The sequence below is a fragment of the Eretmochelys imbricata genome, chromosome 2 (assembly GCF_965152235.1).
Source record: "Eretmochelys imbricata isolate rEreImb1 chromosome 2, rEreImb1.hap1, whole genome shotgun sequence".
NCBI lineage: Eukaryota > Metazoa > Chordata > Testudines > Cheloniidae > Eretmochelys > Eretmochelys imbricata.
Genome location: NC_135573.1, coordinates 166,861,514 through 166,887,693, shown reverse-complemented (window position 1 = coordinate 166,887,693; position 26,180 = coordinate 166,861,514). Strand labels below are relative to the sequence as shown.

Here is a 26,180-nt window from a genome sequence, read left to right as displayed (position 1 = left end):
TCTCAAAGGTGCTTCGGCTCAGACTTCAGCACAGCACTTGAGCACGTGCTTGTGCTTAACCATAATCATGTTCTTAACTCCCACTGACTTCAATGTGAATTAAGCATACATTTAAGTGTTTTCCTTAAATCAGTGACTAAACCTTTTATCTGCAGTCTGCCAACATATGTATGAGTTAGCCTTTGGCTCACTAGAGAGTTGTGGAAAAGGAAGTGTCACAAATACTTGTATTTATTTGTGCTGGAGATATTGCCATAGCTATCTTGCTTTCTGTGGGTTCAGGAGTCGATGGGGAAAAGAAATGTGACCAGTAATAGTATGAATAGTAAATTACTAACAGATACTCCAAGAGTGATTTGTTGCTTTCAATAGTTTGCAAGCATGAAGTGTGCTCACAGAAGCCCTAGGTCAAATTTTGGCCATATATATTTTGCAAAATTCAATCTGAATGGTTCACAAACAGAATACAGGGGTGAACAAGTCAGAGTGTTCACACAATAACTTACCTGTTCTTAAAGGAATAGTGTGAAACTTTATTTTTTAAAGGTTAACTGCACAATGGGAGAGGTATGCGCAGAAAGGGAACCTGTGTCCCTTCTGCAATAAATAGAGCAAACCTGAAAGGTCTCTGTCAGCTTCCTCTCTTTCAATGTCTTCCCACTCAAAGAGTTGCTGCCCCCCCTCCCCCTTTTTTAAAAGCAACACCACCACGACACTCAGTTATACTAAGTTGCCATTACACCAGTACCCAAACACCGCCAATGTGTTGTAATGAAGGGGATCTCAATTACCACTCAGGAGTTGTGGAGATAACATATTTTACTTTCATACACTTTTGGTTTTCCACTTTTTTTTTTTTTTTTTCAACTTACCCACATGAAAGCTAAACAACCCTTTAAAAATTCAACAGTTGAGCTGAGTTTAGATCCCATCTCCTTATGATGCCTTGCTGCACTAATGCCAGGATGCAGTTAATTCTGACCCTCCCACAGAGCCAATTGCATTAGTGGAAACAAGCCAACTGTTACACTGCTGGTAGCCTGGTCCACAGCTGGAGGGAGGAAGCATTCTGCTGATACAAGATCACTGCACAAGTGCGCTTTATGTATGCACGATGCCCTTCCTTTTACCAAGTTCACGTTTAACTGGTCTCAAGGTTTGCCTCTATGCATATTAAGGCCATCTTGAAGCTCAGATTGAACAAAACAATCTTTTCAGACCAATATTTGCATAGCTCTAAACTAGTTAAGAAACAGTGTAACACAGAACAAGTCCGACAGAGTTATAAAGCAACTGTAAATCAAGAGAGCAGAGAGCAGAAGATGGCATAGAGAGTACACTTATAAAGTATTCAGATTATACCAAGCAGTAATGCAAGTGCTTTGGAGGACAGAATACAAGCTGGGAATTCGGATTATACCAAGAAGCAATGAGCTTAAATTGCAGCAAGAGAGGTTTAGGTTGGTTAGACAACAGGAAAAACTTCCCAACTGTAGTTAAGCACTGGAACAAATTGGCTAGGGAGGTGGTAGAATCTCAGTCATTGTCTAATCTGTTCTTAAAAACCTTCAAACACCTGTCAGGAATGGTCTAGTTCAGAGGTGTTCAAACTGCAGGGCAAGGAGGAACATTTGGGGGGGTGAGTGGCAATGCCAGGTGGCTTGGGCTTCAGCCCCAGGTGGCGGAGTACCACCTCCACCCCGACTCACCTCTTTTTGTCTGGGTTGCAGGGGGCTGGGAGTGGCAGAAGACACCAAAAATCGTAACTCAAAGTGGGAGCTCAGCTCCAGAAGACCGAAAGCTGCTGGTTTAGTTATTATGTAGTCCTGCCTTGAGTGCAGGGGACTGGACTAGATGACCTAGTGAGGTCCCTTCCAGTCCTTCACTTCATGATTCTATAAGATTAGTACTTGTCCCACCATGTGTTGAGTAGCTCAGCTATGTCCTTCAGCCAAGTGAGGTTTATTAAATTCCTGCTAAACCAGGGGTTCTCAAACTTCACTGTGCTGCGACCCCCTTTGGCAACAAAAATTACTACAAGATTCCAGAGGGGGACCGAAGCCTGAGCCTGGTCAAGCCCAGGGCCAGGGTGCCAAAGCCGAACCCCAAGGGCTTCAGCCGTGGGAAGGGGTACTGTAACCTGAGCCCTGCCGCCCAGGGCCAAAGCTGAAGCCTGAGCCCTGCCACTCCGGGCTGAAGCCCTTGGGCTTCGGCCTTGGCCCCAGCAAATCTAAGACCAGCCCTGGCCACCCCATTAAAATGGGGTTGTGACCCACAGTAGGAGATGGAGCTAAGAACTTAGAACGTGCAGGCTTCTGGTGCAATGCGTAAGCATGTAATCTCCACGCCTGTGAACCAGGAAGTAGAACAAACAAGATAATTCCTATTTTTGCAGTTTCACACACAAAATACTGGATGAGTAAAGATTTGAAGATTTAAATTAAGGCATTGTTAGCCATATAAGTACTGTTTAATTTTTGGTGCTTAAAAATGGGCACTGTCTGTCTTAATATTTAGGCAACTACTGCTTTTACAGTTTTAAAACTAGGACACTGAATGCACACTATGTTTAGTGCATCAGTCCTAACAGCTTTCAGTCCAAAGCGAAAGCCATTTAGATTCACTTGAAGCATTATTTTATCTATTATTGTCACTGTAACATTTTGCCTCCGTATTATAGTATCATGTAATTATCAGCCATTAGCATCATTGATCTACTTCAAAAACTGCCTCTGGCTGTCTAAAGAATGCAATCTCCTATTTCTCAGATTTTACCTCTCTCACGTCCTCCAACTCCAACATACGTACAGCGTACATTTGCTAATTTTATTTTTAGCCATGATAATGTTACTGCACTATTTCCATTTCTAACAATATACGTTATATAAAAGGACACACACATAGATAAGGTGCAGAAATATAAAATTCTATAGTGCATGTGTATGTAGGCTAATATATATTTGCACTATAGTTAATATCACAGCAGCATTCAATATTTGCACACGGCAGTTGTAAAGATAAATGGCAACTATTATCTTATTTCAGGGCTCTTGTAAAAGAGTTTAAGAGCTACTATGATGCCTGCTAAAGGTTTCACATATCTGCAGTTTTTCAGGTGCAGCTGTCATGAGTGCTCCTAACCCACTTTGCCAAGGCAGCCATGTCCCAGGAGCACTGACACTGGTTATTAAGCAACACTCTAGGGCACACTCCTCATCCGTCCGGTACTGAAGAAATGCTGCTTCATAACGGATAGCCAAAGTGCTCCTGCGAGCAAAGGCAGCATGGTGTCATAAGGAAATTTTTTTGTGTGAATTTGAACATAGGAAATATTTAATGAATATTTCCAGAACTTTGTGATTGGCTTTCTGAATGACTTTCTGAAAGTGCCAGTACAGGAAAGATAAACTTCTTGCTACAATAGCTGGTAGAGGCTCACACAAATAGGGGGCTCACACAAATAGGCTCACACAAAAAGTGGCTCACACAAATAGGGGGCAGGCAAACTTTTTGGCCTGAGGGCCAAATCGGGTTTCGTAATTGTATGGAGGGCTTGTTAGGGGAAGCTGTGCCCCCACCCCCTATCCGCCTCCCCTTGCTTCTCGCCCCCTGACTGCACTCCCCGAGACTCCTGCCCCATCCAACCTTCCCCCGCCCCCCGCTCCCTGTCCCCTGACTGCCCCCAGACCTCTGCCCCTGACTGCCCCATCCAACTCCCCTCTCCTTCCTGACTGCCCCCCTGGGATCCCTGCCCCCATTTAACCCCGTCTCCCGTCCTCCGACTGCCCCGACCCCATCCACACCCCCGGCCCCTGACCACCACCCTGAACTGCCCCGCCCTCTCTCCAACCCTCCCCCCCCCCCGGCTCCCTGCCCCCTTACTGCACAGCACAGAGCACCGGTGGCTGGCAGCGCTACAGCCGCACCGCTCAGAGCGTTGCCCAGCTGCCCAGAGCGTTGCACCACTGTCGTGTAGTAAATTGCTCTCCGTAACTGCTACCAGCAGCACATTCCTACGCAGAGCAGTTTAATACACTACACAGGCAGCATGGCGAGCTGAGGCTGCGGGAAACGAGGAACAGCGGGGGAGGGGCCGGGGGCTAGCCTCCCGGGCCAGGAGCTCAGGGGCTGGGCAGGAGGGCCCCGCGGGCCGGATGTGGCCCGTAGTTTGCCCACCTCTGCTTTAAGCCATCTTTGCCCCTCTGCAATTTTGAAGCTGGTCCCTGACACAAAAGTTAGAGCTCTAAGGAGACAGCATACACTCCTGCTGATGTTTGTCAGGTTCTGTGCCTAATACCACTGGGAAGTGATTATGAGGGGAGAGATTAAAAAAAGACAGGATTCTTCATCTTGGAAAAAAGAGATGACTAATGCGGGATATGACGGAGGTCTATAAAATCATGACTGGTGTGGAGAAAGTGAATAAGGAAGTGTTATTTACACCTTCACATAAACACAAGGACTTGGTATCACTCAATGAAATTAATAGGCAGCAGGTTTAAAACAAATAAAAGGAAATACTTCACACACCACACAGCCAACCCATGGAACTCATTGCCAGGGGATTTTGTGAAGGCCAAAAGTATAACGGGGTATAAAAAAAACCAAAAAAACCCAGAATAGATAAGTTCATGGAAGATGGATCCATCAATGGCTATTAGCCAAGATGGTCAGTCATGCAATTCCAGAGCTCCCTAAACCTCTGACTTCCAGAAGCTTGGACTGGATGACAGGGATGACCTGTTCTGTTCATTCCCTCAGAAGCACCTGACACTGGCCATTGTCAGAAACAGGATACTGGGCTAGATGAACCATCTGTCTGACTCAGTATGACTGTTCTCATCAGTGACTTCCTATAAACTAACAGCTGTACACCAAACTCACCAAATCAATTAAACACTGGGAAGCTACCATTTCTTTACAATCTCTGCTCTCACCAAGTAAAAAGGGACACAAACTGAATGTGAGACTTAAAAGTTTTGTTAACCTACCTTGATCATACACTCCCACAGGGAAGGTCTGACCTCCCCAATTCTTTCCATATAATCATTGCAACTACCTGAAAAAATAAATAAAAGGCACGAGCAACCCAGAGGAAAACAAACTAATACATGTGCACTGATTTATTTTTTTTAAGTCTCCGATCATGTACTTTTTTTTTGGACAGTTGCAAGGTTGCAACAAAGACCAAAAAAGAACCACCAAAGTAGGCCCATACTCTGCAACTTGTCCCTGGGGACCTCAGAGGTTAATGTGGTCCGGCAAGGGCACAAGCAGCTGCCTATGTGAGCCAGCTGCAAGACTGGGGCCAAAGGCAAAGGTTGAAACAAAAACTGACTAAAACTGCTGCCAACAATTGGTATTTTGCCTACATAACATCACTGCTGCTGTGCTCAAATGCAGCTTTTGCTTAAAAAGTTATCACTGCATAGGTGCAAAATTAGCGAAGCACATATGAGAAGTTCATAATTTTATACTGCTGATCCTACAGAAACCCATGTCCCTGACTTCAAAACAGTGACAGTAGAAACCTTTATGTGAAGATAGATTATGAAACTAAAGACAACTAAAACATCAGTTTACAGGAGTTCTTCTGAAGGACAACTAAAGTTGGACTAAGGGTGGTATTAATGTATAACCATTTAAGGAGTTTAATTTGCTAGAAAAGAGTAAATAACTTTGGTACATCAAACTGCTATTTGGAAGTTTGCCTTGGCTTACAGAGAGGGATGTGAGAAGTTTGCCCTATTTTCACAGTTGAAAGCTTCATTGACTCAGACAAGATACTTTAGACTAATATCCTGTGGCACTGCAGTGACCTACATGTAATTATTGCATGCTTCTTCCAAAATATTTGTACACAACCAGAAATTATAGCCTAAGTTACCAACAAGTTTTTGGTTTAGACCAGCAACACAAAGATGGACTTCAATTAGTGGTAATCTAGCTGTCTGATGTTTTTAGCCATTTTTTTTTTTTATCTTCTGGTAACAATTCTCCTTACATAAACATATTTATCCTGTTAAATGATGTTTAAAAACCTCCATCTCTTCTTTCTCCCATCCTGAAAATGTTATCTCCCTCAGATTTGAGGGGCTGTGGGGAGAGGGGGGGAAATCAAAGATCTAGGTATCCCTATTAATGCCCTCTTCAAAAGAAGTGTGGATCTTAAATATTTACAGACATCTTTAGTTTAATTTTGGTATTAATCGCACCAATTTAAAAAGGGGTGTGTGAGATCTGGGGACAGAGGGGCAACGCTTTTAGAGGAAAAGGAGTATATGAGGTAAAAAGTCAATATTTGGCGTAGTATCGTTTAGTGGATTCCTCAAGCTTGTCAACGTTCCCCAAAATAACATGGCTCTTAGCTCAGTAGTTTCATTTTGTTTTATGTGCCATAATTTTGAGATGGTGCTTAGAGATTCAACAGCTATTCTGGCAAGTATTGCTTGAAGAGTCATAATTCCTTCCAGTGCCAGACATGTTAGGTGTTTTGTTTACCATACAACTAATTTGTGAAGTTACAACAATGTGTATCTGTTTTTTCCTGCAGCGTTTCCTGAGTCAACTCAAGAGTCCTACTCAGCTTCTGTTTAGTGTGCAGCGTCAGTTTTCAACTCCCCCAGAATATTCCCTACTTGGTTGATTCTCTAACTAAAATGTTTACTATGCCATTTAGTATAAACAGGTTGACATCTGGACCCCCTCACTGTAAACTCTCTCCAAACACTCAGTCTGCTTCTGTATATAGCACTGAAATCAAGCATTACATCACCACTGCAAACTCACTATGAAAGCACAGTTGTCTAATTACTATTCATTCCTAGACTCCTTGAAGCATCAAATGTTTGACCACCCTAGCACTAGTCAGCATTTCAGATTGCCCTTATCTGGTCTCAGTCCTATCGTTGCGAAAGTAACTATGTGGGAAGGCTTTCATCATTTATTTGTTGGATAGGTTCACACTAGAGATTGTTCTGTCTTCTACCATTAGATGACATTTTCTTTTATTAATTCAGGCTACCTGCATACTTTCCTTCAAAATCAATGCAAGAGTGGTCTAAAGACCATTCTGCACAGCAAGAGACTATAAAATGTCTCCATTGCTGAATTACAGCTAGTTTAAGCTTCCACTTTTACCCCCAGACAGATTAATTTTGACACTGCACTTTAGATGGTTTCCTGTAACTAGTTTATTTATTTATATACACATATTATTTTGGCAAACAAGCCCATCATCATATAGTATACCCTTATATTTTCCAGACGAAAAGGGACATAGTTATTCACTATATCAAGATCCTTCTCAACAGGTAATACGTACTGCAATAGAGAGTGAAATTGAAATAAATAGTTATAGCCTCAAGTTTTTTCTCACTTCTGATATTTTTCACTGCCTTACAAAGCTGGTGTATTTACTGTAACTCAGATACTTATTCCTGACTGGGTTATTCACTACTTTGTCAAATACCATATAATGAAAATGCCATATGGTGTTATTGAAGTGAAGCCCAAAGTATTCGCAGGTGACAGAATTCTAGAGACAGGAGAAATAATCCCACCAGTGGAAGAAGAGCCTTCTGGTCATCACTGAAGGTTATAAACTCTAGCTTTGGTCCTATAAAAAGGTTTTAAATATTTCCAGATATGTATATAAAACAAGAAAGTCGCTTTCAGGAGAAAACAAAACAAAAAAAAAAACGGAAGTGTGTGGTACATTTCATAACAAACAAACAATGAATAAAAGAAGACAGTTCCATAAACCACACTAGATTTATTTTGCCCTATTGAAAATTCCAAAACAAATCCCCACTGTGGGCCTGGGAGGAGAATGTTCATGAAGTAATCCCAGAACAGCGCATAAGTGATGTCCTAAAACACACCCTGAATCAAGCAGCAGAAACTGGACAAAAAACAAAACAAAACAAAAAAACTACCACACCAGAAACTGACAGTACACTTCACAGTACACTTCAAGCGCATAACATACATATATAGCATCATGTTCCAGTTACAGTAAAAAGATGTTATGTGTGATAAACAGAGATACAACATTTTCAGATGGAAAGATGAATTTCAAGTGGGTGCCTCTTTAAAGGCATCAGAATCTGAAACACTGAATACCTTTTAGACCAGTAAAAAGAAAAGGAGTACTTGTGGCACCTTAGTCCACCTCAGGAGTTTGGCATTGGCTCCTTTCATCTGGTGCAGCCAGGTCAGGGGAGAGTGGTCGATGTACACGGTGAAGTGTCGCCCGAAGAGATATGGCTCTAGTTTCTTGAGGGCCCACACCATGGCCAGGCATTCCTTCTCGATGGCCGCGTAGTGTTGCTCCTGGGGTAGCAACTTCTTGCTCAGGTACACGATGGGGTGTCTCTCCCCTTTTTCATCCTCCTGCATTAACACCGCCCCCAGTCCCACGTCTGAGGTGTTGGTGAACACCATAAAGGGCTTGTCAAAGTCTGGGTTTGTCAGAACTGGGCCACTGACCAGAGCCTCCTTCAGCGCCCGGAAAGCCTCCTGGCACTGCTCGGTCCAGACCACCTTGCACTTCTCAGCTTTTATGGTAATGTTCTCTATGTATATAAATCTCCCCACTGTATTTTCCACTGAATGCATCCGATTATGCTCAAATAAATTTGTTAGTCTCTAAGGTGCCACAAGTACTCCTTTTCTTTTTGCAAATACAGATTAACACAGCTGCTACTTTGAAACCTTTTAGACCAGTGGTTCTCAACCAGAAGTCCGGGGCTCCCGGGAGCCGCAAACAGGTTTCGGGGGGGGGCGGGGAGAGGGGCTGCCAAGCAGGGCTGGCATTAGACTTGCTGGGGCCCAGGGCAGAAAGCTGAAGCCTCACCGCATGGGGCTGATACCTGGGGCTGCAGCCAAAGCCTGAGCAACTTAAGCTTCGCAGGGCCCTCCCTGTTAAAGAGACAACTACAAGGGTATTTCTTTCCTGGATCACTGAGACACAGTTCAAGATAGAATCTTATGGCTTTCAGCCATCTTTTAGGCTGCATTTTGTTTCATATGATAAACTTATAAAAGCTACTGATACTGAAGTGCGTGTGTGTGTCAAAAAGAGAAACAAAGATAGAAGGCCCGAATAAGTTATTGGAGTCTCTAAATAGCTGCAACCAGTCTCAACACATGCCTTGTTGCTTAGAAGAAAGGCTGGAAAAATTGTTCTGTTATCAAGGGCCAGGAGTCACAAGACAGTTGCCTACTACTTTGTTTCCTTTCCCCAGCACACAAGACATTCTGAGATCTCTAAAAAGAAAAGGAGGACTTGTGGCACCTTAGACACTACCAAATTTATTTGAGCATAAGCTTTCGTGAGCTACAGCTCACTTCATCGGATGCATTCAGTTGAAAATACAGTGGGGAGATTTATATACACAGAGAACATGAAACAATGGGTGATACCATACACACTGTAACGAGAGTGATCAGGTAAGGTGAGCTATTACCAGCAGGACAGCGGGGTGGGGGAACTTTTTGTAGTGATAATCAAGGTGGGTCATTTCCAGCAGTTGACAAGAACCTCTGAGGAACAGCGGGGGGGTGGGGGAATACTTTTACTTTGTGTAATGACGCATCCACTCCCAGTCTTTATTCAAGCCTAAGTTAATTGTATCCAGCTTGCAAATTAGTTCCAATTCAGCAGTCTCTCATTGGAGTCTGTTTTTGAAGTTTTTTTGTTGTAATATTGTGACTTTTAGGTCTGTAATCAAGTGACCAAAGAGATTGAAGTGTTCTCCGACTGGTTTTCGAATGTTATAATTCTTGACATCCGATTTCTGTACATTTATTCTTTTATGTAGAGACTGTCAAGTTTGGCCAATGTACATGGCAGAGGGGCATTGCTGGCACATATCACATTGGTAGATGTGCAGGTGAACGAGCCTCTGATAGTGTGGCTGATGTGATTAGGCCCTATGACGGTGTCCCCTGAATAAATATGTGGACACAGTTGGCAACGGGCTTTATTGCAAGGATAGGTTCCTGGGTTAGTGGTTCTGTTGTGTGGTGTGTGGTTGCTGGTGAGTATTTGCTTCACGTTGGGGGGCTGTCTGTAAGCAAGGACTGGCCTGTCTCCCAAGATCTGGGAGAGTGATGGGTCGTTCTTCAGGATAGGTTCTAGATCCTTGAGGATGTGTTGGAGAGGTTTTAGTTGGGGGCTGAAGGTGATGGCTAGTGGCGTTCTGTTATTTTCTTTGTTGGGCCTGTCCTGTAGTAGGTGACTTCTGGGTACTCTTCTGGCTCTGTCAATCTGTTTCTTCACTTCAGCAGGTGGGTATTGTAGTTGTAAGAACACTTGATAGAGATCTTGTAGGTGTTTGTCTCTGTCTGAGGGATTGGAGCAAATGTGGTTGTATCGTAGAGCTTGGCTGTAGACAATGGAAAGTGTAGGGTGTCCTGGATGGAAGCTGGAGGCATGTAGGTAGGTATAGCGGTCAGTAGGTTTCCGGTATAGGGTGATGTTTATGTGACCATCACTTATTAGCACCGTAGTGTCCAGGAAGTGGATCAGCACACTCTCTGGTCCTCAGATCATGCACTGTTAAGAAATTTTAATTAATTCAGGGAGAACGTGCATTTACAAAAAAGGTAGCAAGTTATGTAGCACCTACTGTGTGGAGGTAAATTGTGGATGTTTATTTCAATCTAACCATTTTGTTTAAAAAAGGAAGCTGAGAAAAATATTAGGTTTCAGTTTGCTCAATTGAAGAACTTCTCTAGAAAACCAAAAATAAGGTAATGCAACATCTTCATACCTCTGGCCCAGATCAGGTTTGTACTTGGGTCTCCAGTCACAAAAGAAAAGTAGTTGTTTTTTTTTTAAATCATTTCAGTCTAGTGCAAGTTTGTGCATCTCACAAAATTATCCACAGCTTTTTGGCTTAAGTGTAGTGTCTATTTCAAGAGAGCTCCAGGACTAATAGCAGGGTGGGTAAAACGGCACTCTTTAGGGGGTAGAGAGGGGTGGATAGGAGAGATAAATATTTACATGACGACACCTTCTTTCTCCTGTGTGAGTACCCCAATTTGACGAAGTGTCACTGTAAAACTCTCCGGGTACGTCTACCGTAGGAAATTATTTTGAAATTATTCTATTTGAATTTTCGGAAGCTATTTTATACATTCAGTCTTCTGTGTCCCCACTAAAGTGTGTGAATTCAGCGGATTGCGTCCACAGTACCAAGGCTAGCATCGAATGTGGGAGCGGTGCACTGTGGGTAGCTATCCCATAGTTCCCGCAGTCCCCGCTGCCCATTGGAATTCTGGGTTAAGCTCCCAGTGCATGATGGAGCAAAAACATTCTCGTTGGGTGTTTCTGGGTATGTGTCGTCAGAAAGCTACAGCAGACAATTGTTTCGCGCCTTTTTGGCATGCAGACGCCATACTGCTTTCAGCAGATGGTGCATCGCTGCTCTCCTGCTACTATGAATCCACCTTTCATTTCCTCTCATCTTCCTATGTAATCTCTACTATCTACTCTCTCTCTTCCTCATCAAACGCTTCCGCTGCCAACTCCGCTCGGCCATTGTGAACCGAACAGCACAGCTTCGGCGGCCAACTCTGCTCTCCCGCTATTGCCACGCTTCCAAGTTTCTCCATGTTGTCTGTCCTGGGCTCCCACCTCCGTGAAAGCCACAGAACACAACCTTTTTCAGCCTTTGTTTGGCTACCGTGAACCAAACAGCACAGCTTCCGCTGCCACTCTGCTCTCCTACATTTCGCGCCCTTTTTCCAGGTTTACCCGTGCAGACACCATAGCCATGGAGCCTGATCAGATCTCCGCTGCAGTTTTGACCATTGTAAATACCTCACGCATTATCCAGCACCATGTGCAGTACCCGCAAAACCGGGCGAGGAAGCGACGACAGTGTGATGCTGGTGAGGACATGGACACAGACAGCACAGCATGTGGCAACAGGGAGATCATGGTGCTGTTGGGCCAGGTTCATGCGGTGGAATGCCGATTCTGAGCCTGGGAAACAAGCACAGACTGGTGGGACCGCATAGTGTTGTGGGTATGGGATGATTCCCAGTGGCTGAGAAACTTTCGTATGCGTAGGGCCACTTTCATGGAACTTTGTGACTTGCTGTCCCCTGCCCTGAAGCGCAAAGACACCAAAATAAGAGCAGCCCTCACAGTTGAGAAGCAAGTGGCCATAGCCCTGTGGAAGCTTGCAATGCCAGACAGCTACCGGTCAGTCGGAAATCAGTTTGGAGTGGGGAAATCTCCTGTGGGGTCTGCTGTGGTGCAAGTAGCCAATGCAATCATTGACCAGCTGCTATCAAGGGCAGTGGCTTTGGGAAATGTGCAGACCATTGTGGATGGCTTTAATGCACTGGAGTTCCCTAACTGCGGCAGGGCGACAGACGGAATGCATATTCCTATCTTGGCCCCGGAACACCGGAGCAGCCAGTACATAAACCGCAAGGGATACTTTTCCATGGTGGTGCAAGCACTGGTGGATCACAAGGGACGTTTCACTGACATCAACGTGGGATGGCCAGGAAAGGTGCATGGTGCTCGCATCTTCAGGAACTCTGGTCCGTTTGAACAGCTGCAGGAAGGCACTTACCTCCCAGACCAGAAAATTACTGTTAGGGATGTTGAAATGCCTATAGTTATCCTCAGGGACACAGCCTACCCCTTAATGCCATGGCTCATGAAGTCATACACAGGCACCCTGGACAGTAGTAAAGAGCAGTTCAACTATAGGCTGAGCAAGTGCAGAATCGTGGTAGAATGTGCGTTTGGACATTTGAAAGCGCGCTGGCGCAGTTTATTGACTCGGTTAGATCTCAGCACAACCAATATTCCAATTGTAATTGCTGCTTGTTGTGTGCTCCACAATATCTGAGAGAGTAAGGGGGAGACATTTATGGTGGGGTGGGAGGTTGAGGCAACTCGCCTGTCAGCCAGTTTCACACAGCCAGACAACAGGGTGATTAGAAGAGCGCAGCAGGGCGTGCGGCGCATCAGAGAAGCTTTGAAAGTCAGTTTCATGACTGGCCAGGGTACTGTGTGAGAGTTGTGTTGGTTTGTCTTAAATTTACCCACCCTATATCTATATATATGGAAATAAAGTCACAATTGTTTAAAAACCGTTATTATTTGTTGCACAAAACATTGAGAGAAATCAGAAGCTAGACTGGGGTGGGGGGGGGGGATTGGATTAGAGGGGTGGAGGAGGAGGAAAGAACAAGTCCAGAAACCAAATCAAAATTTAGGATATGCCAAATTCTGCTGCTTGTGCAATCCTCTGGGGTTGGCTGTGTGGGTCCCCATAGCCTTCCCCTCCCACCCCCATGTTCTTGGGCGTCTGGGTGAGGAGGCTATGGAACTTGGGGAGGAGGGAGGGCGGTTATTCAGGGGCTACAGCAGCACTCTGTGGTCTTGCTGCCTTTCCCGCATTAGATCCACCATACAGCAGAGCATGTCAGTTTGCTCCCCCATGAGCTTGATCATAGCATCCTCCCTGCTCTCATCGCGCATGTCCCTCCTCTCTTCGTAGTCATGTAACGTTTTACGCGACTCCGCAATTGTTTGCCTCCACGCATTCAACTGGGCCCTATCAGTGCGGGAGGACTTCATGAGCTTGGCAAACATGTCGTCCCGAGTTCATTTTTTCTGGCTTCTAATCTGGACCAGCCTCTGGGACGGAGTAGACAGGGACTACATTGAAACATTTGCACCTGCTGCAGGAGGAGAAAAAGGGAGGGTAGTATTTTAAAAGATACATTTTAGAGAACAAAGGGGACACTTTCTCAGTGAAACAGGAAATTCATAGTACACAGCACATGTTCTTTCTGTACAAGGTCTCATTTTGCCTCTTATACTGAAGTGCCTGCCACTTTGGTGTGAGTAAGCCACCACATGCGGCCAGGCAACAGAATTCAGCTTGCAGGCAGCCTGCGGGCTCTCTGGGATGATCGCTTCACACAACACCCTCCCCCCACCCCCACCCCCATCGCGGGGCTCTGATGAGGCTCTGAGCAGGGATGAGCCCATTAAACTAAATGTGAACAGCGCAGCACAGCTGGGTTTCCCTCCACCCCACATTGCGTGGCTCCAATCAAGCTCTCACTCACCAGAAGTGCCTTCTCCAGTGTCATGGTCTGGGAGCATGCTTTGGGAGTAGGGGGAGGCTATTGGCTCCAGCGTTGAAAATAGGTCCTGGCTGGGGGAAAACAGATTCCCTACTTGCCGCCTGTGCACTATCCACCTCCTCCTCCTCCTTCAAAAACTCATCCTCCTCTCTCCTTGCTACTCCCCCCTTGCAGGTATCCATGGACAGTGGTGGGGTAGTGGTGTCATCGCTCCCCATAATTGCATGCAGCTCATGGTAGAAGCGGCATGTATGGGGCTGTAACCCAGAGCACCCGTTTGGCTCCCTGGATTTTTGGTACGCTTGCCTGAACTCCTTGATTTTTGTACGACACTGTTGTGTGTCCCTAGAGTAGCCTTTTTCCGTCATGGCCCTGGAGACTTTAGCGTACATATTTGCATTCCTTTTTTTGGAACGTAGTTCTGCCATAACAGATTCATCTCCCCAACATGCAATGAGATCCAGTATCTCCCGTTTGGACCATGCTGGAGCTTGTCTGAGAATCCGGGAGTGCATGGTCGCCTGTGATGGTGGACTCTGCATGGTCGCCTGTTATGGTGAACTGTGCTGATGGTCACCTGTGACCAAACAGGAAATTCAAAAGTTCCCAGGGCTTTTACTGCCTACCTGGCTAGTGCATCGGAGTTCAGACTGTTGTCCAGAGCGGTCACAAGGGAGCATTCTGGGATAGCTCCCGGAGGCCAATATCGTTGAATTGCGTCCACAGTACCTGTAACCTGGAACTGTGATCTCGATTTTAGTGCTACTCCACTTGCCGAGGTGGAGTACAGAAATCGGAGTAGAGAGCCCTTTAAATCGAAAAACTGGTTTGGTCATGTGGACGGAACCAGTTTTATTTCGAGGTAACTCGGCTAATTCCGAAATAACCGCGTACTGTAGACCAGACCTCAGTGTGAAGAGCCACTCAAGCCAGCTTTCCATCAGGTAATTTTGCTCCTAAATCCCATTCCCCCTGCTCTCACCATTAGATCTAAGAAGATTACTTTGCTTTTTGGGCAGCTTTATGATGTACATTTAAACCAGTAAAGACCGCACATATCTTTAAAAGCAAACAGGGAGCTATTTATAAACCCCTTAAATTTTTAATCAGCAACAGGCTGGTAAGCACTATTGTGGCACCTAGTATATGCAGTATAATATACCCAATTAATGCTCTAAGAAAATTATCCAGATTTCTGAATTAAATGAAACATTGCCTAGCATAATGAAATTCAGGAGAGGATATTAAACATTATTGCTTCATTCACTCCAAACATCCTTTATTAACAGCAAGAGAGCTTCTGATCTCTTGGTACTTACAAACCTTTTACAGTTTTGAAGTCTGTTTGCAGATAGTAGTCTCTTGCCAGTATTGCACTGCTCAAGGTCAAGATATATATATATATATTTCTAGGCATCTTGAGGTTTTCCTTCTACCTTTACACTGAAGTAATCAATTGTCAGCTTAAATGAGAATCTATGATAGAAATGTACTTCTACTTAATACTCACATGCTTACTAGCAGGTTGACTCTGAGGTAAAGATCCAGGAGCCAGTACTGGAGAGCTTGTAGGACTGCAAAGCTCTGGAAATGGATTTGGTATGGCTGGCAAAGAGGATGTTCTAAACTGTTGTTCTTCTTCTTGGAGACGTCTACAAACACATAAGAACTGAATATTAAAAGAAGAAATTAAGTCTCCTGACTAACCCACTGCCTACATTCAATATACATTGATATCATACACCATTTAGGAAAGGGAATCAAACAAACTTTGTTCAAAACAATATAGATATTTTTTCACAACATACATACATACATACAATTACTGTGATTGAATGAACAAATTAGGTAATGCGTGTGAAAAGTCAGTCACGCATCCAAGCTTGTTTTGTTGCATCTAACTTGATTATATGTGCGTATAATTGAGGTAATTGTTGAGAAAAAAAATCAGACCTATATCACAGATAGCAAGGGCTAAACTGAAGACTGTTAGTTTATGTTCTACATGCCAGAAGTACATATATGTGAGCTCGTTCAAATGGATGCAATCCAAGAGAAGAGCTGCTACTGCCAAATTCTGCATTTGAACAATCCTGCCAGCATAATCCTTGTAGACTTTGCCAACAGTCCTAGAGCTCTAGCATAGGAGCAGACTGCTGAAGTGTCACAGTTGATCGTAACTAGATCCTAACAAGGTTTCACCTCAGTAGGTATGATCAATTGGGATACTCCTATGTTAGAGTTCTAGGACTGGTGGCAAGGCCTATAAGAACTCTGCTGGCAGGATTGTTCAGATCCAGAATTTCGCAGCCTTTATGGTCCAGTATAAGGCACACCTGTTTAAACAGGTTAATAGGCAAGTTTTGGTGGGAAGTGGTGTGCCAGTCATAATTGTGGGCTGTAACAGTGGCAATTTGACTTGTCTAGCCAGGTGGTAGGGGTTTTCCCTACTTGTGTCTAAACAATGTGATGAAAGAGCCATCTAGACGAAGCAGAGCTACCCGGAATTGGTCATTATACAGTTTACGGTAAAGATTCCCTATAATCAAGACAGTCTCTTGTGCCTCAGGCTTATAGACAGCCTATGATCAGAGACTTGCACTGACCTCCAGTATAGTGAAGTGGAAACAGAAGGTTTCAATTCAGCACATATCCCTCTTGTTGACATCTCCCACTGGCTAACTTAGGTGAGGAGCAGTCTAGCATGCCAGCTTTTGTGATCCCATTGGAAGGCACCTATCTCTCCCCATTCATCGTATAGGAAGCCTAGGTGCCTAACTCAGGCTTTGTGAGGCCAAGTGATTTTCTGGGCACCTAAAAGTTAAGTATGGTGACAGGGCCAGATAGCTCTCCTGTGGGCCTGGGGCTATTAGATTTTGAGGGACCCTTGTATACAAGTCTTTTTGCTAATTTAAAACAAAATGATTACAATTATGGCATCAAGGCTATTAACGCTATACTAAACTTGCCTTTTAATTAACATAAAGCCATTCTGTGGTTACATTTCAGTCTTAAAACACATAGAATATAGTTAAGTTAATTCAAAATAGCCTACTTCTTACCTTAGAACAGCTGTTATATTAGTTTCTTTCTGGGAGAGAATTTGGATGCAGGAGGGGGCTCCAGGCTGGGGCAGAGTGTTGGGGTGCAGAAGAGGATGAGGGGTGGGGGCTCTGGGAGGGAGTTTGGTGAAGGAAGGGATTCTGACCTGGGGCAGGGGGTTGGGGTGCAGGAGGAGGTGTGAGCTGCAGACTCCGGCCGGGAGGCGCTTACCACAGGTGGCTCCTGGCTGGTGGCGCAGCAGAGCTCAGGCAGGCTGCCTGCCTGCATGCCATAGCCCCACGCCACTTCTGGAAGCAGCCGGCTGCTAGTATGTCTCTGTGTGTGTCCCTGGGGGAGGGGAATAGCGTGTCTCCACATGCTGCCCCCGCAGCTCCCATTGGCCGGTTCCCTGCCTTCCTGCCACCAGGGGCCTCAGAGCGGCATGGGGCCATGGGGTGCAAGCAGCCTGCCTGAGCCCTGCTGTGCCAGGGCCCCAGGCTGCAGCCCCTAAAGCCTCTGTGTTAATCTGGCCCTGCATGGTGATGTTGAGCCTACGTGAATCTGAGCCATGCTGTACAAGTGCTTGTGGAACTGCACAGAGTTGAGAGTCAGAGTCTTCTCTGATAAGTTTGTTATGCTTGGGAATGCCAAGGAAACCATTTAAAAAACAAAACCAAACCACATCTTCCCCAGAGGATTATCACTGTGCTATGTGATGAAAATGCAGGGCTGGATTAATGCAGGGGCTTTCAGGGCTGCAGCCCGGGGTCCTGGCACAACAGGGGTCAGGTAGGCTGCCTGCATCCAGAAAGCATTGGGCATTTCTTTGTGAATATGACCATGAACGGTAACAGGGAGATTCGTGCCCCACTGGTCTCCTTGTTTCTGACATCGATTTCCAACAGAAGAACATAAATGCACGGACTTTGTATTTGAATGATGGATGAACCCGCAAAGCACTAGTTCACATTCTGATAGCCAACTGGCAGGGAAGCTGTATATACCACTGCATATACCACTGTTCGGTGTTCAGGGGTATGGAAGTTGGCAATACGGACCACAGGTTGCTTGTGGTCATGACAAAACTGAAGTTGAAGGCTAGTCAAACCAAGCCATCCATTAGTGAGTTAGAATTACAGAAACTGACTGATGCTGCTGTCAAAATGGAATAGGAGGCTGAAATCTGCAAATGATTTGACACACTAACCATTGCCGATTAAAGCTATTAACACAAGCAAGTCAACAAGTTATGTGACTGTTTCCAGTTTCCCGTCATGGATGCTGCCAACAAAGTGCTGTGGAAAAGGCATGCTAGCCTTAAATATCAATGGGCAAGTCAACAGACCATAGACATCATAGAAAAAACATGGCTTGGTTCGCTTAATCAAGAACAACCAAAAATACCTATGCCTCAGTGCCTTGCTTGTAACAGCTTTAAAGCAGGACCGGGAGATATTTTGGGTAAATAAGGCTGTATTGACAGAAGCTGTATTGGCCACAAATGACTACAGCACAGTCTATAAAGAACTGCATAACTTAAAAGCCAGTCAAACTTAAAAGATGGAACAAATCCTTGCTATTAAGGATGGACACAGTAACACATTCAGCACCGAGGCAAAATGAGTAGATAAGAAGCTCCTGAAAGTGTTCTAAGTGCTTCTTCAGAGCAGCAGATTTGCAGTTCAGGGGGATGCAAAGAGTGGAGCGACCTCCATGTAATGTGATGTCATAGTCAAGTTTGTTCGAAGTGCAGCCTGTAAGCTCAAGAACGGTCGTGCTGCCAGTTTTTGTCGTATTGCTGTTGAGCTGATCAAGCACGACGGAGATTCTGTCTTACAGTGGCTGACCCACATTATCAACAAAATCTGGATTCATGAGAAACTATCCAATGAATGCTGCCATGGGATTAATTCTTCCATTTTGGAAAAGGAAAGGCCATGCTCTGGTGTGTTTCAATCACTGCAGCTTCATTTTGCTTTCCATTCCAAGCAAATTGTTCACGCTGGTTCTTTCTGAGCGTGTTAAGACCACCATAAGGAATCTGTGCTATCTACAGCAAGCCAGGTCTATGCCCAGCTGGATTAACCATGGAGCAGATTCTTACCATTAGACAAATTATTCAAAAAGCCCAAGAGTTTCAATGTAAGAAGGATGAGATGTATATAGCCTTTATTGATGTGAAAGCTGCATTTGACTCTGTTGATTGTTGCTCCCTTTAGCTTTGCTGCAAGCTGCTGGTGTGCCTGGCAAGCTCCTCAACCTTCTTGTAGAAATGCAACGCCAAAAGCGAGAGCTGTGTTCTCTTGGGTACTAGAATGTCCAACTAGTTTGAGTACAACAGCGGCGTCCGTCAAGGGTGAGTAGCTGCTCCAATCTGCTCAACATCATTATTGACCAAATGATGGAAGCGGTCACTAGGTGCAGATTGGGGGTGATACTGCTTAACAGGCCTGGAATATGCAGATAACATGGGTATAGTCACATCCTCATGAACTAATCTCATCCATGTCCTGAAAATATGTAAGGAAATAGCACGTAAGCTTGGTCTGCAAGTCAACTGGAAGAAGGCTAAACTGATTTATGTGGCTGATGGACCTCTACCCCATCCATCATAATCGATGGACAAGAAGTTGAAATTGAGTATCTTGGTTCCATTGTCACCAAGAAGGGAGGTTGCCTTCCTGACACGACACATCAGATCAGCAAGGCTATGGGTGTTGTGTAGGCTTTTTGGAAGCTTTTTGGAATCATCAGCACATGTCAACTCAGACTTCATTTGGAAAGGATATTTGTTAACTGAAGTGAAAATCCCAAATATACTTGCGGACCGGATGAAAGCAAATCAGCCTGTCCAATTAAACCAACAGCAGGGTTTGTTGTTGTTGTTTTGTTATTTTTTTAAAACAAACAAATGAGATTTTAAGAACCTTTTGTTACACATAAAAGCCTTCAACTACTATAAAAAAAATCTGTTTAATCATTCACTTCAAGCTTGAAAGAAGCAAGTTCCATGCTGGGAACAGCAACCTGATTTAAAGATACTTCCACTTTTGGCTTCTTATTCACTAGCATAATGCTGCTATGTCTGGAGTTGAAGATGCTTTACTGTAGCAGTTCTAAACTTATGGGTTGGGACCCCAAAGTGGGTCACAACCCCATTTTAATGGGGTCACTAGAGGTGGTATTAGACTTGCTCTATTAATATAAGATGTTATAAATTTGTAACACAAACCTGCTGTTTCAGTTTGGGCCTCATATAGGCAAACACACCTTTAGTCAACTGTCTAATGGCTACTACAGAAGGTAAAGTGTTTCTATTAAACAAGATATTTTGAGTAGATACTGCGCATGACAGAACATTTGGATGAAGGATATTAACTAAATCCAAACATGGAGGGTCACTTGAGCAAGCCCATACTAAAGACATGGCCTCCAAGAAATACAGACAATATACAAGATTGTTTTTTCTGTCTTAGTTGGTAACTCATCTTCCTCTTCAAAAACAGAACAAAAATCAAGTGCATTATTACTTAGTACCACTAAGCAGCTGTCAGATATCACCCATGAGATGATCTGGGTTCTTTCAGTTAGCCCAAGGCAACACACGTAAGAGTCCCTCTATCTTGTCCTCTTTTCATACCTTACTGCCATAATGCGCACTGGCTGAGACCGCTGCACCTTCTGCCTTGGAGACATGGGCTGCAGAGAACTTGTTCCTGAGGTTGGCAGTTGGCTGCGATTAAGCTGGCCATTTTGAAGGAGGGGAGTGGTTTCTGACTGCATACCGCACACTGAGTACAAGCTTTCAAATGAGGAATTCATGTCATTTACCAAAGCTTCTAGGTCCACGTCATCATCTGAAAAACAGACAAAATAAAGATGGCATTACACATTTGAAGGCTAGAACTACTACAGAAATTTAGAAGGATAAAGACAGTTTACAGATAAGAGAGCAAATATTTTTATATTACGAGCTCTCTTCAATGTCCAGGTTTTTGTTATAGAAAGCTTTTTCACAGTCAGAGCACAATTAAAAAAAAAAAGCACTTTTGACAACCACTTGACTATTTAGAAATATGAAGACAGCTGTATCTACTGCTGGTAATGAGTCTATTTTGCCCTGCACTGTGGATGTAGTAGCAATACCTCATTCAGTGTCAATGCCAGTTACTAAGAGCAGTGAATTCTTATCTTTTCAGGTCTTTTCAATAATCAGTTAACTTTTAATTTCTAATACAGTATGCCTTGTATTGGAAGCATCACCTCACTACAAGAAGGACTGATATACATTTTAAACTCAATGGCTTTCCAAATTCTCTCTGAATTTCAGAATTTTTGAGCATTCACAGCACCAACAGATAGTATGACACATGTTAAACTGTACGATGCAAGAACCTAGACAGATTAAACCTTCTACAGAGGAGACTTAATAGGGGAAAAGAGATCCCGAGTTGGGCAAGTTGGAAAGCCACTGTGATGGTGAATCAGTCAATCATTGACTATCAGCCAATAGCCCTCCATCTCTTCAAATTTTTAGACTGCAGTGCTGACCAATGAATGGAGTGGATCGGAGAGGGGAAATAAAACAAACACTTTCTGAAAATTCCTATCATGTTGTCCCCAATTTCTCCCAGTCCTCGAACTTTGAGTAGCCATGCAACCTACAGTAAATCTGCAATCTTCTCATTCATTCTTTGTTGGCTAGTTTAACTCCGGGTACTTTGCGAGACAATAAACCCCGAGAGTCTTTTAAACTTAATACCCTCTAAATCCTCATTCCTAGAACACTTATTATAACAGATATTCCCTAGCAACAAATTACCTCAACAGTTACATAGCACGACCCAGTTAAAACATGTTCCCTGCCCCAAACAGCTTCTGATCTTGCTCCTCCACCCCGTCATTTTCAAGATAAACATCTATAAGTTTCCTTCAAGCCACTCTCAGTGGGTGTTTTGCCCGTGACACTTCAGCAGCAGCTGTCTCCACTACTGCATTGAAACTGATTACTGAAGTCCTCAAAATATGTTGGTTTGATGACTGCACCTGAAATAACATTGCTGAATTTCTGTTCAACTACATATCTAATTAAACTGAAGCAGTGTTCAGGGCTCATTATAATGTCCAATGAACTAGTTTTGGACACTGCCACCCACAATTCATGATGGATATGACAAGCCAAGAACCTGCTCAAAACAAAACACCATAGAAGTATCCAGAGGTATATTAAATACTGGGTTACATTTTCAAAAACAAAAACAAAAGTAGTGACTTCGAGCCTAAATTCCATTTGAAGTCAATGGGACTTTCAACAGAGCCAAAGACACTTTAGTTTAATTGAAAGTGTTACCCATTATATGTCTAGATTAAGTACAGCCACTACAGAAGCAGCAAGTGCATTTGTTCCATTTTTGGATGGTTTTGTTTGTTCCTGGACCTTTGTACCTTATGGTGGATTACCAGTTGCTAAAGCACATCTTCACTGGACTAGACCACCTCCTCTTTTTTTTTTTTTGCCACTTTACGCATCCTTACATAAGATGCTAAATTTAGTTATATCTAAACTTATCTACACTTTCCAAGTGTATCTTAAGTTTCACTCCCTCCCTCAGATTCTCCTCTTACTGGACAAGCACATATCTGAAATAGGGTCACATTCCAGCTTTTCTGTCTCATCAGGGCAACAAGGAGTAGAGGCAAAGTTACAAGGCTCCTGAGCTTAACCACTGAACTCTAATATGAGAGCATGGGAGGAGCCCCAGGCAGTGGGGCATCACCAGCATTATAAGGGGTAGAACCAGATAGCTGTCAGGTGTTGCAGGCAGGGGTATGTCTTAGGTGAATTAAGATGCATAACAACCGGTTAGCAAGCGTAAAGCAGAACAGAGAGAAAGGTGTGTGTTTAGTGGAAATTGACGTGCCTTAGAGTCCCGGGGGCTCTAATTTTATTAATCTCGACAAAGGTATTAGTGTGTAACAAAATCATTAAGCTCTCAGATTAGCAAAACAGGGGGAAGTTAAGATCCACCTGTAGCTGATCAATAGGATACTCCTGATAAAGCAAATGGGCTCAGGGGTGCAATATTAAGTTTAATGTGCATACAATAGTGCACTTCATTAAAAATACTGTCATACCAAGTACACTTGAAATGGAGTTGAATTCGTTAGGGTTAGAAGGAGATCAGCTCAACATTTAAATTCACTGCCCAGAGTGAAAAAAGCTGAAGAGGTGACTAAGCTATGTAAGGAGCTATTAGAGCTGTAGAGCAGCAGTTCCATCACATTTGTTATGTCTATACTGAAATCCCAAGGTGAGATTGCAGCCCCTGTAGACATACCTGACCTAGCTTTAATCAAGACAGCTTGGATACCAGAACAAGGAAGCTGCAGCAGCAGAGGCTTCAGTGTGGACTAGCCACCTGAGTAACTACCTAAGGCTCCAGGCAGTTTTACGCCTACATGGAAGCCCATGCTTCCAGAACTTCGTTGCTGGCACCAGTACCTGAGCTAGCTAGATTAAAGCTAGCTGAAGTGTGTCTTCTCAAGTTGCAGGCATACCCTGTGACCACAATGTAGACATATCCATTAAGAGCATCCAGTTTTGTTATCTTGTTGAAGAAAGCATTACTAAAGGACCAATGTGTAGGGCAACAGAGATGAAAAATAGAATGAAAGGTCTTTATATCACTCTACAACATCAAACATTTAGGGTAAGTCAATTATATAACCAAACCCACCTTGAAATGGTATTATTTCACAGTCCCTTCATATATGCAAGTTTTTCAAAGTGTATTCTCTGGGCCTTACCCCAAGCTTATCACCATGTTGTTAACCAAGAGCCTTCAAACAGTACATTAAGCAATCATATGTCATATGTGCAAGGCTGTCATATGTGCAAGGCTGCTGGAACAATTTGTATAGTGGGGGTGCTGAGAGCCATTGAACCAAACTGTAAACTTTGTATATGAATGAAACTACTTGAAGCCAGGGTGTGCAGCAGCACCCCCAGAGCCCCTAGTTCAAGCACCTATGCATATGTGGTTCTTCCCTTCTCTCTCCCACTCCCAAGGTGGGGAATAATGCATGCGATACAGAATTTGTTCAACTTGATACCTGTAGCACGGAGAGATGACACAAGAAGAGTGGAAGAAGAGTTATGATGGAGAACAAGAAAGCTTAAATTTGCACACAATATTGACCTCACAGCATTGACCATGGAGGATTTATAGAAAATAAGAGGCAAAGTAGACCAGGAAAGTAGAAAACTGGGATTGACTATCAGCACAGAAAAAAGACATACTGTGGCAACTGGAAGTCCAAGAGGAAGAGGTAAAGATCAAAGTCACAGACAAAAAACTAGAACTGGAAAAAATTGTGTGCCGCAGCAGACGGGTATCAAAGAATGGGAACTGTGAAGATGAGATAAAAAGTAGAATCAAAATAGCTGCTACTACATTCAGAAAGCTCTGCAAGATCTGAAAGCCTAAAGAAATTTAATAAAAACAAAAAAAGGCAGTGTATATGAGTCACCTGTCATGCCGATACTGCTGTACAGGTTGGAATGCTGAAGTATGAGGAACACCTACAAAGGTAAACTATTGACTGCAGAAATAAACTGGCTGAGGGAAATACTGAGAGTTTCAAAACCGCAGAAAATAAAAAATGAATAGCTATTAAGAGAGAAATGGCTAGGGCAAGAAATGTCTTTCTTGAATCTTCTGAAACAAAGTTAACGGAGATGGTCTGGATGCATGTCAAGAACGAACTTGGAAAGGATACTATACATGATGATACATACCAGGAGTGCAAAGAACTAGACATAGAGGAAGACTGAGGATGCATTGGATAGACATGGTGAAGAATGACAGAACAAAAAGGTTTAAAGATGAACAAAGCTGTGAAGCTGGTAGATAGAAGAAAAAGTGGTGTAAGGACTTCATTCGGCCCCATCGTCGCTGCTTTAAGAAAAAGTGTTTGAGATGCTATATGTTTACATTAATGAAGAACACCTTGCGCTTGCAATGGAAAGCATTGATGTTTGAGGCAGTTCTTAGATATATTGTCAGAATTTGCTCCACAGTTTACCAGTTCCTGGACCCTGGTCATTAAGCACTTTGAAGATAAGAACTGATATCTTTAACTTCATGCAATATTCTATGGAGAGAGTCAACATACTGAGGTTATCAGTCCCTACGCCAGCATAGCTGTGCTGGCATAAGCATCTAAATGTAGCTACACCAACAGAAGGTATTTCCCCCATCCCTGTGATGCAGGAACACCACTTCCCCAAATAAACTCTGTGGATAGGAGCATTTTTCTGTCACCATAGCTGCTTCTACACTGTGGGTTTTGTCAGCATAGCTATGTAGCTAAGGGTTGTGAGTTTTTTTTCGTATTTCTGCCTGACACAGCTAGACTTTCATATGTTTTAAGTATGTAAGACGAGGCCTGAGCAGAGAGCAGATTTGATGTGCTCATGATAATTCATGCTGCATTTTCTGATCGCTGAAATTTCTTAAGGGAGGATTGTTTGATGCTTGGATAGCCACCTGCATGGATACAGTTCAAACAGGAGATAAGCCAGGTGTTTATTTTGGAGGTTAGGTTATCATCTGCCAGGACAAAACACAACCTCCTAGCCAACCACATAATAGAACACGTTACTTGTAACAAGAACCTAGCTTAATCAAGGAGTCCAGAAGCGCTCTGGACAGCCTTGACCATTTGTGGATGTGCAATTCAAAAGGGAATTTGCATCCACAGGGCAATCCCTCCAAAGTGTTTTCCTCCAGCAATCAGCAATGCTGATCTTGCTCTAGGTCAGCTTCAACGAGTTTAGGTTTAGCAGCAGCCGCCAACTTTTCTTCATCCGTGAACTGATCTTGAACAAGGACGAGGGTGGCTTGTTAACTATCCTGTAAGGTTGCCACCTCTGAGGTACACCCAGGATGATTCTGAGCCAATAAAACTGGACCACTGGCAGCAGCTACTGAGCACCCTTACAGATTCCC

General features: G+C 43.7%; 1 protein-coding gene across 2 annotated transcripts in view; it reads right to left on the bottom strand.

Annotated features, from left to right (window-relative positions):
- Positions 1 to 21,018, bottom strand: part of GRB10 (growth factor receptor bound protein 10) — an 82,811-nt gene extending 61,793 nt beyond the window's left edge. Inside the window, exons 1-2 of one of the 2 annotated variants that reach the window (XM_077809206.1) lie at positions 20,810 to 21,018; positions 15,638 to 15,779 (exon numbers count right to left, since the gene is read on the bottom strand). In XM_077809206.1, the coding sequence (XP_077665332.1) occupies positions 15,638 to 15,779; positions 20,810 to 20,991 (324 nt within the window). In that variant the 5' untranslated portion in view covers positions 20,992 to 21,018. The remainder of the gene's footprint in view (positions 1 to 15,637; positions 15,780 to 20,809) is intronic. The other variant, XM_077809205.1, reaches the window with a different exon arrangement.
- Between the last annotated feature and the right edge of the window lie 5,162 nt (positions 21,019 to 26,180).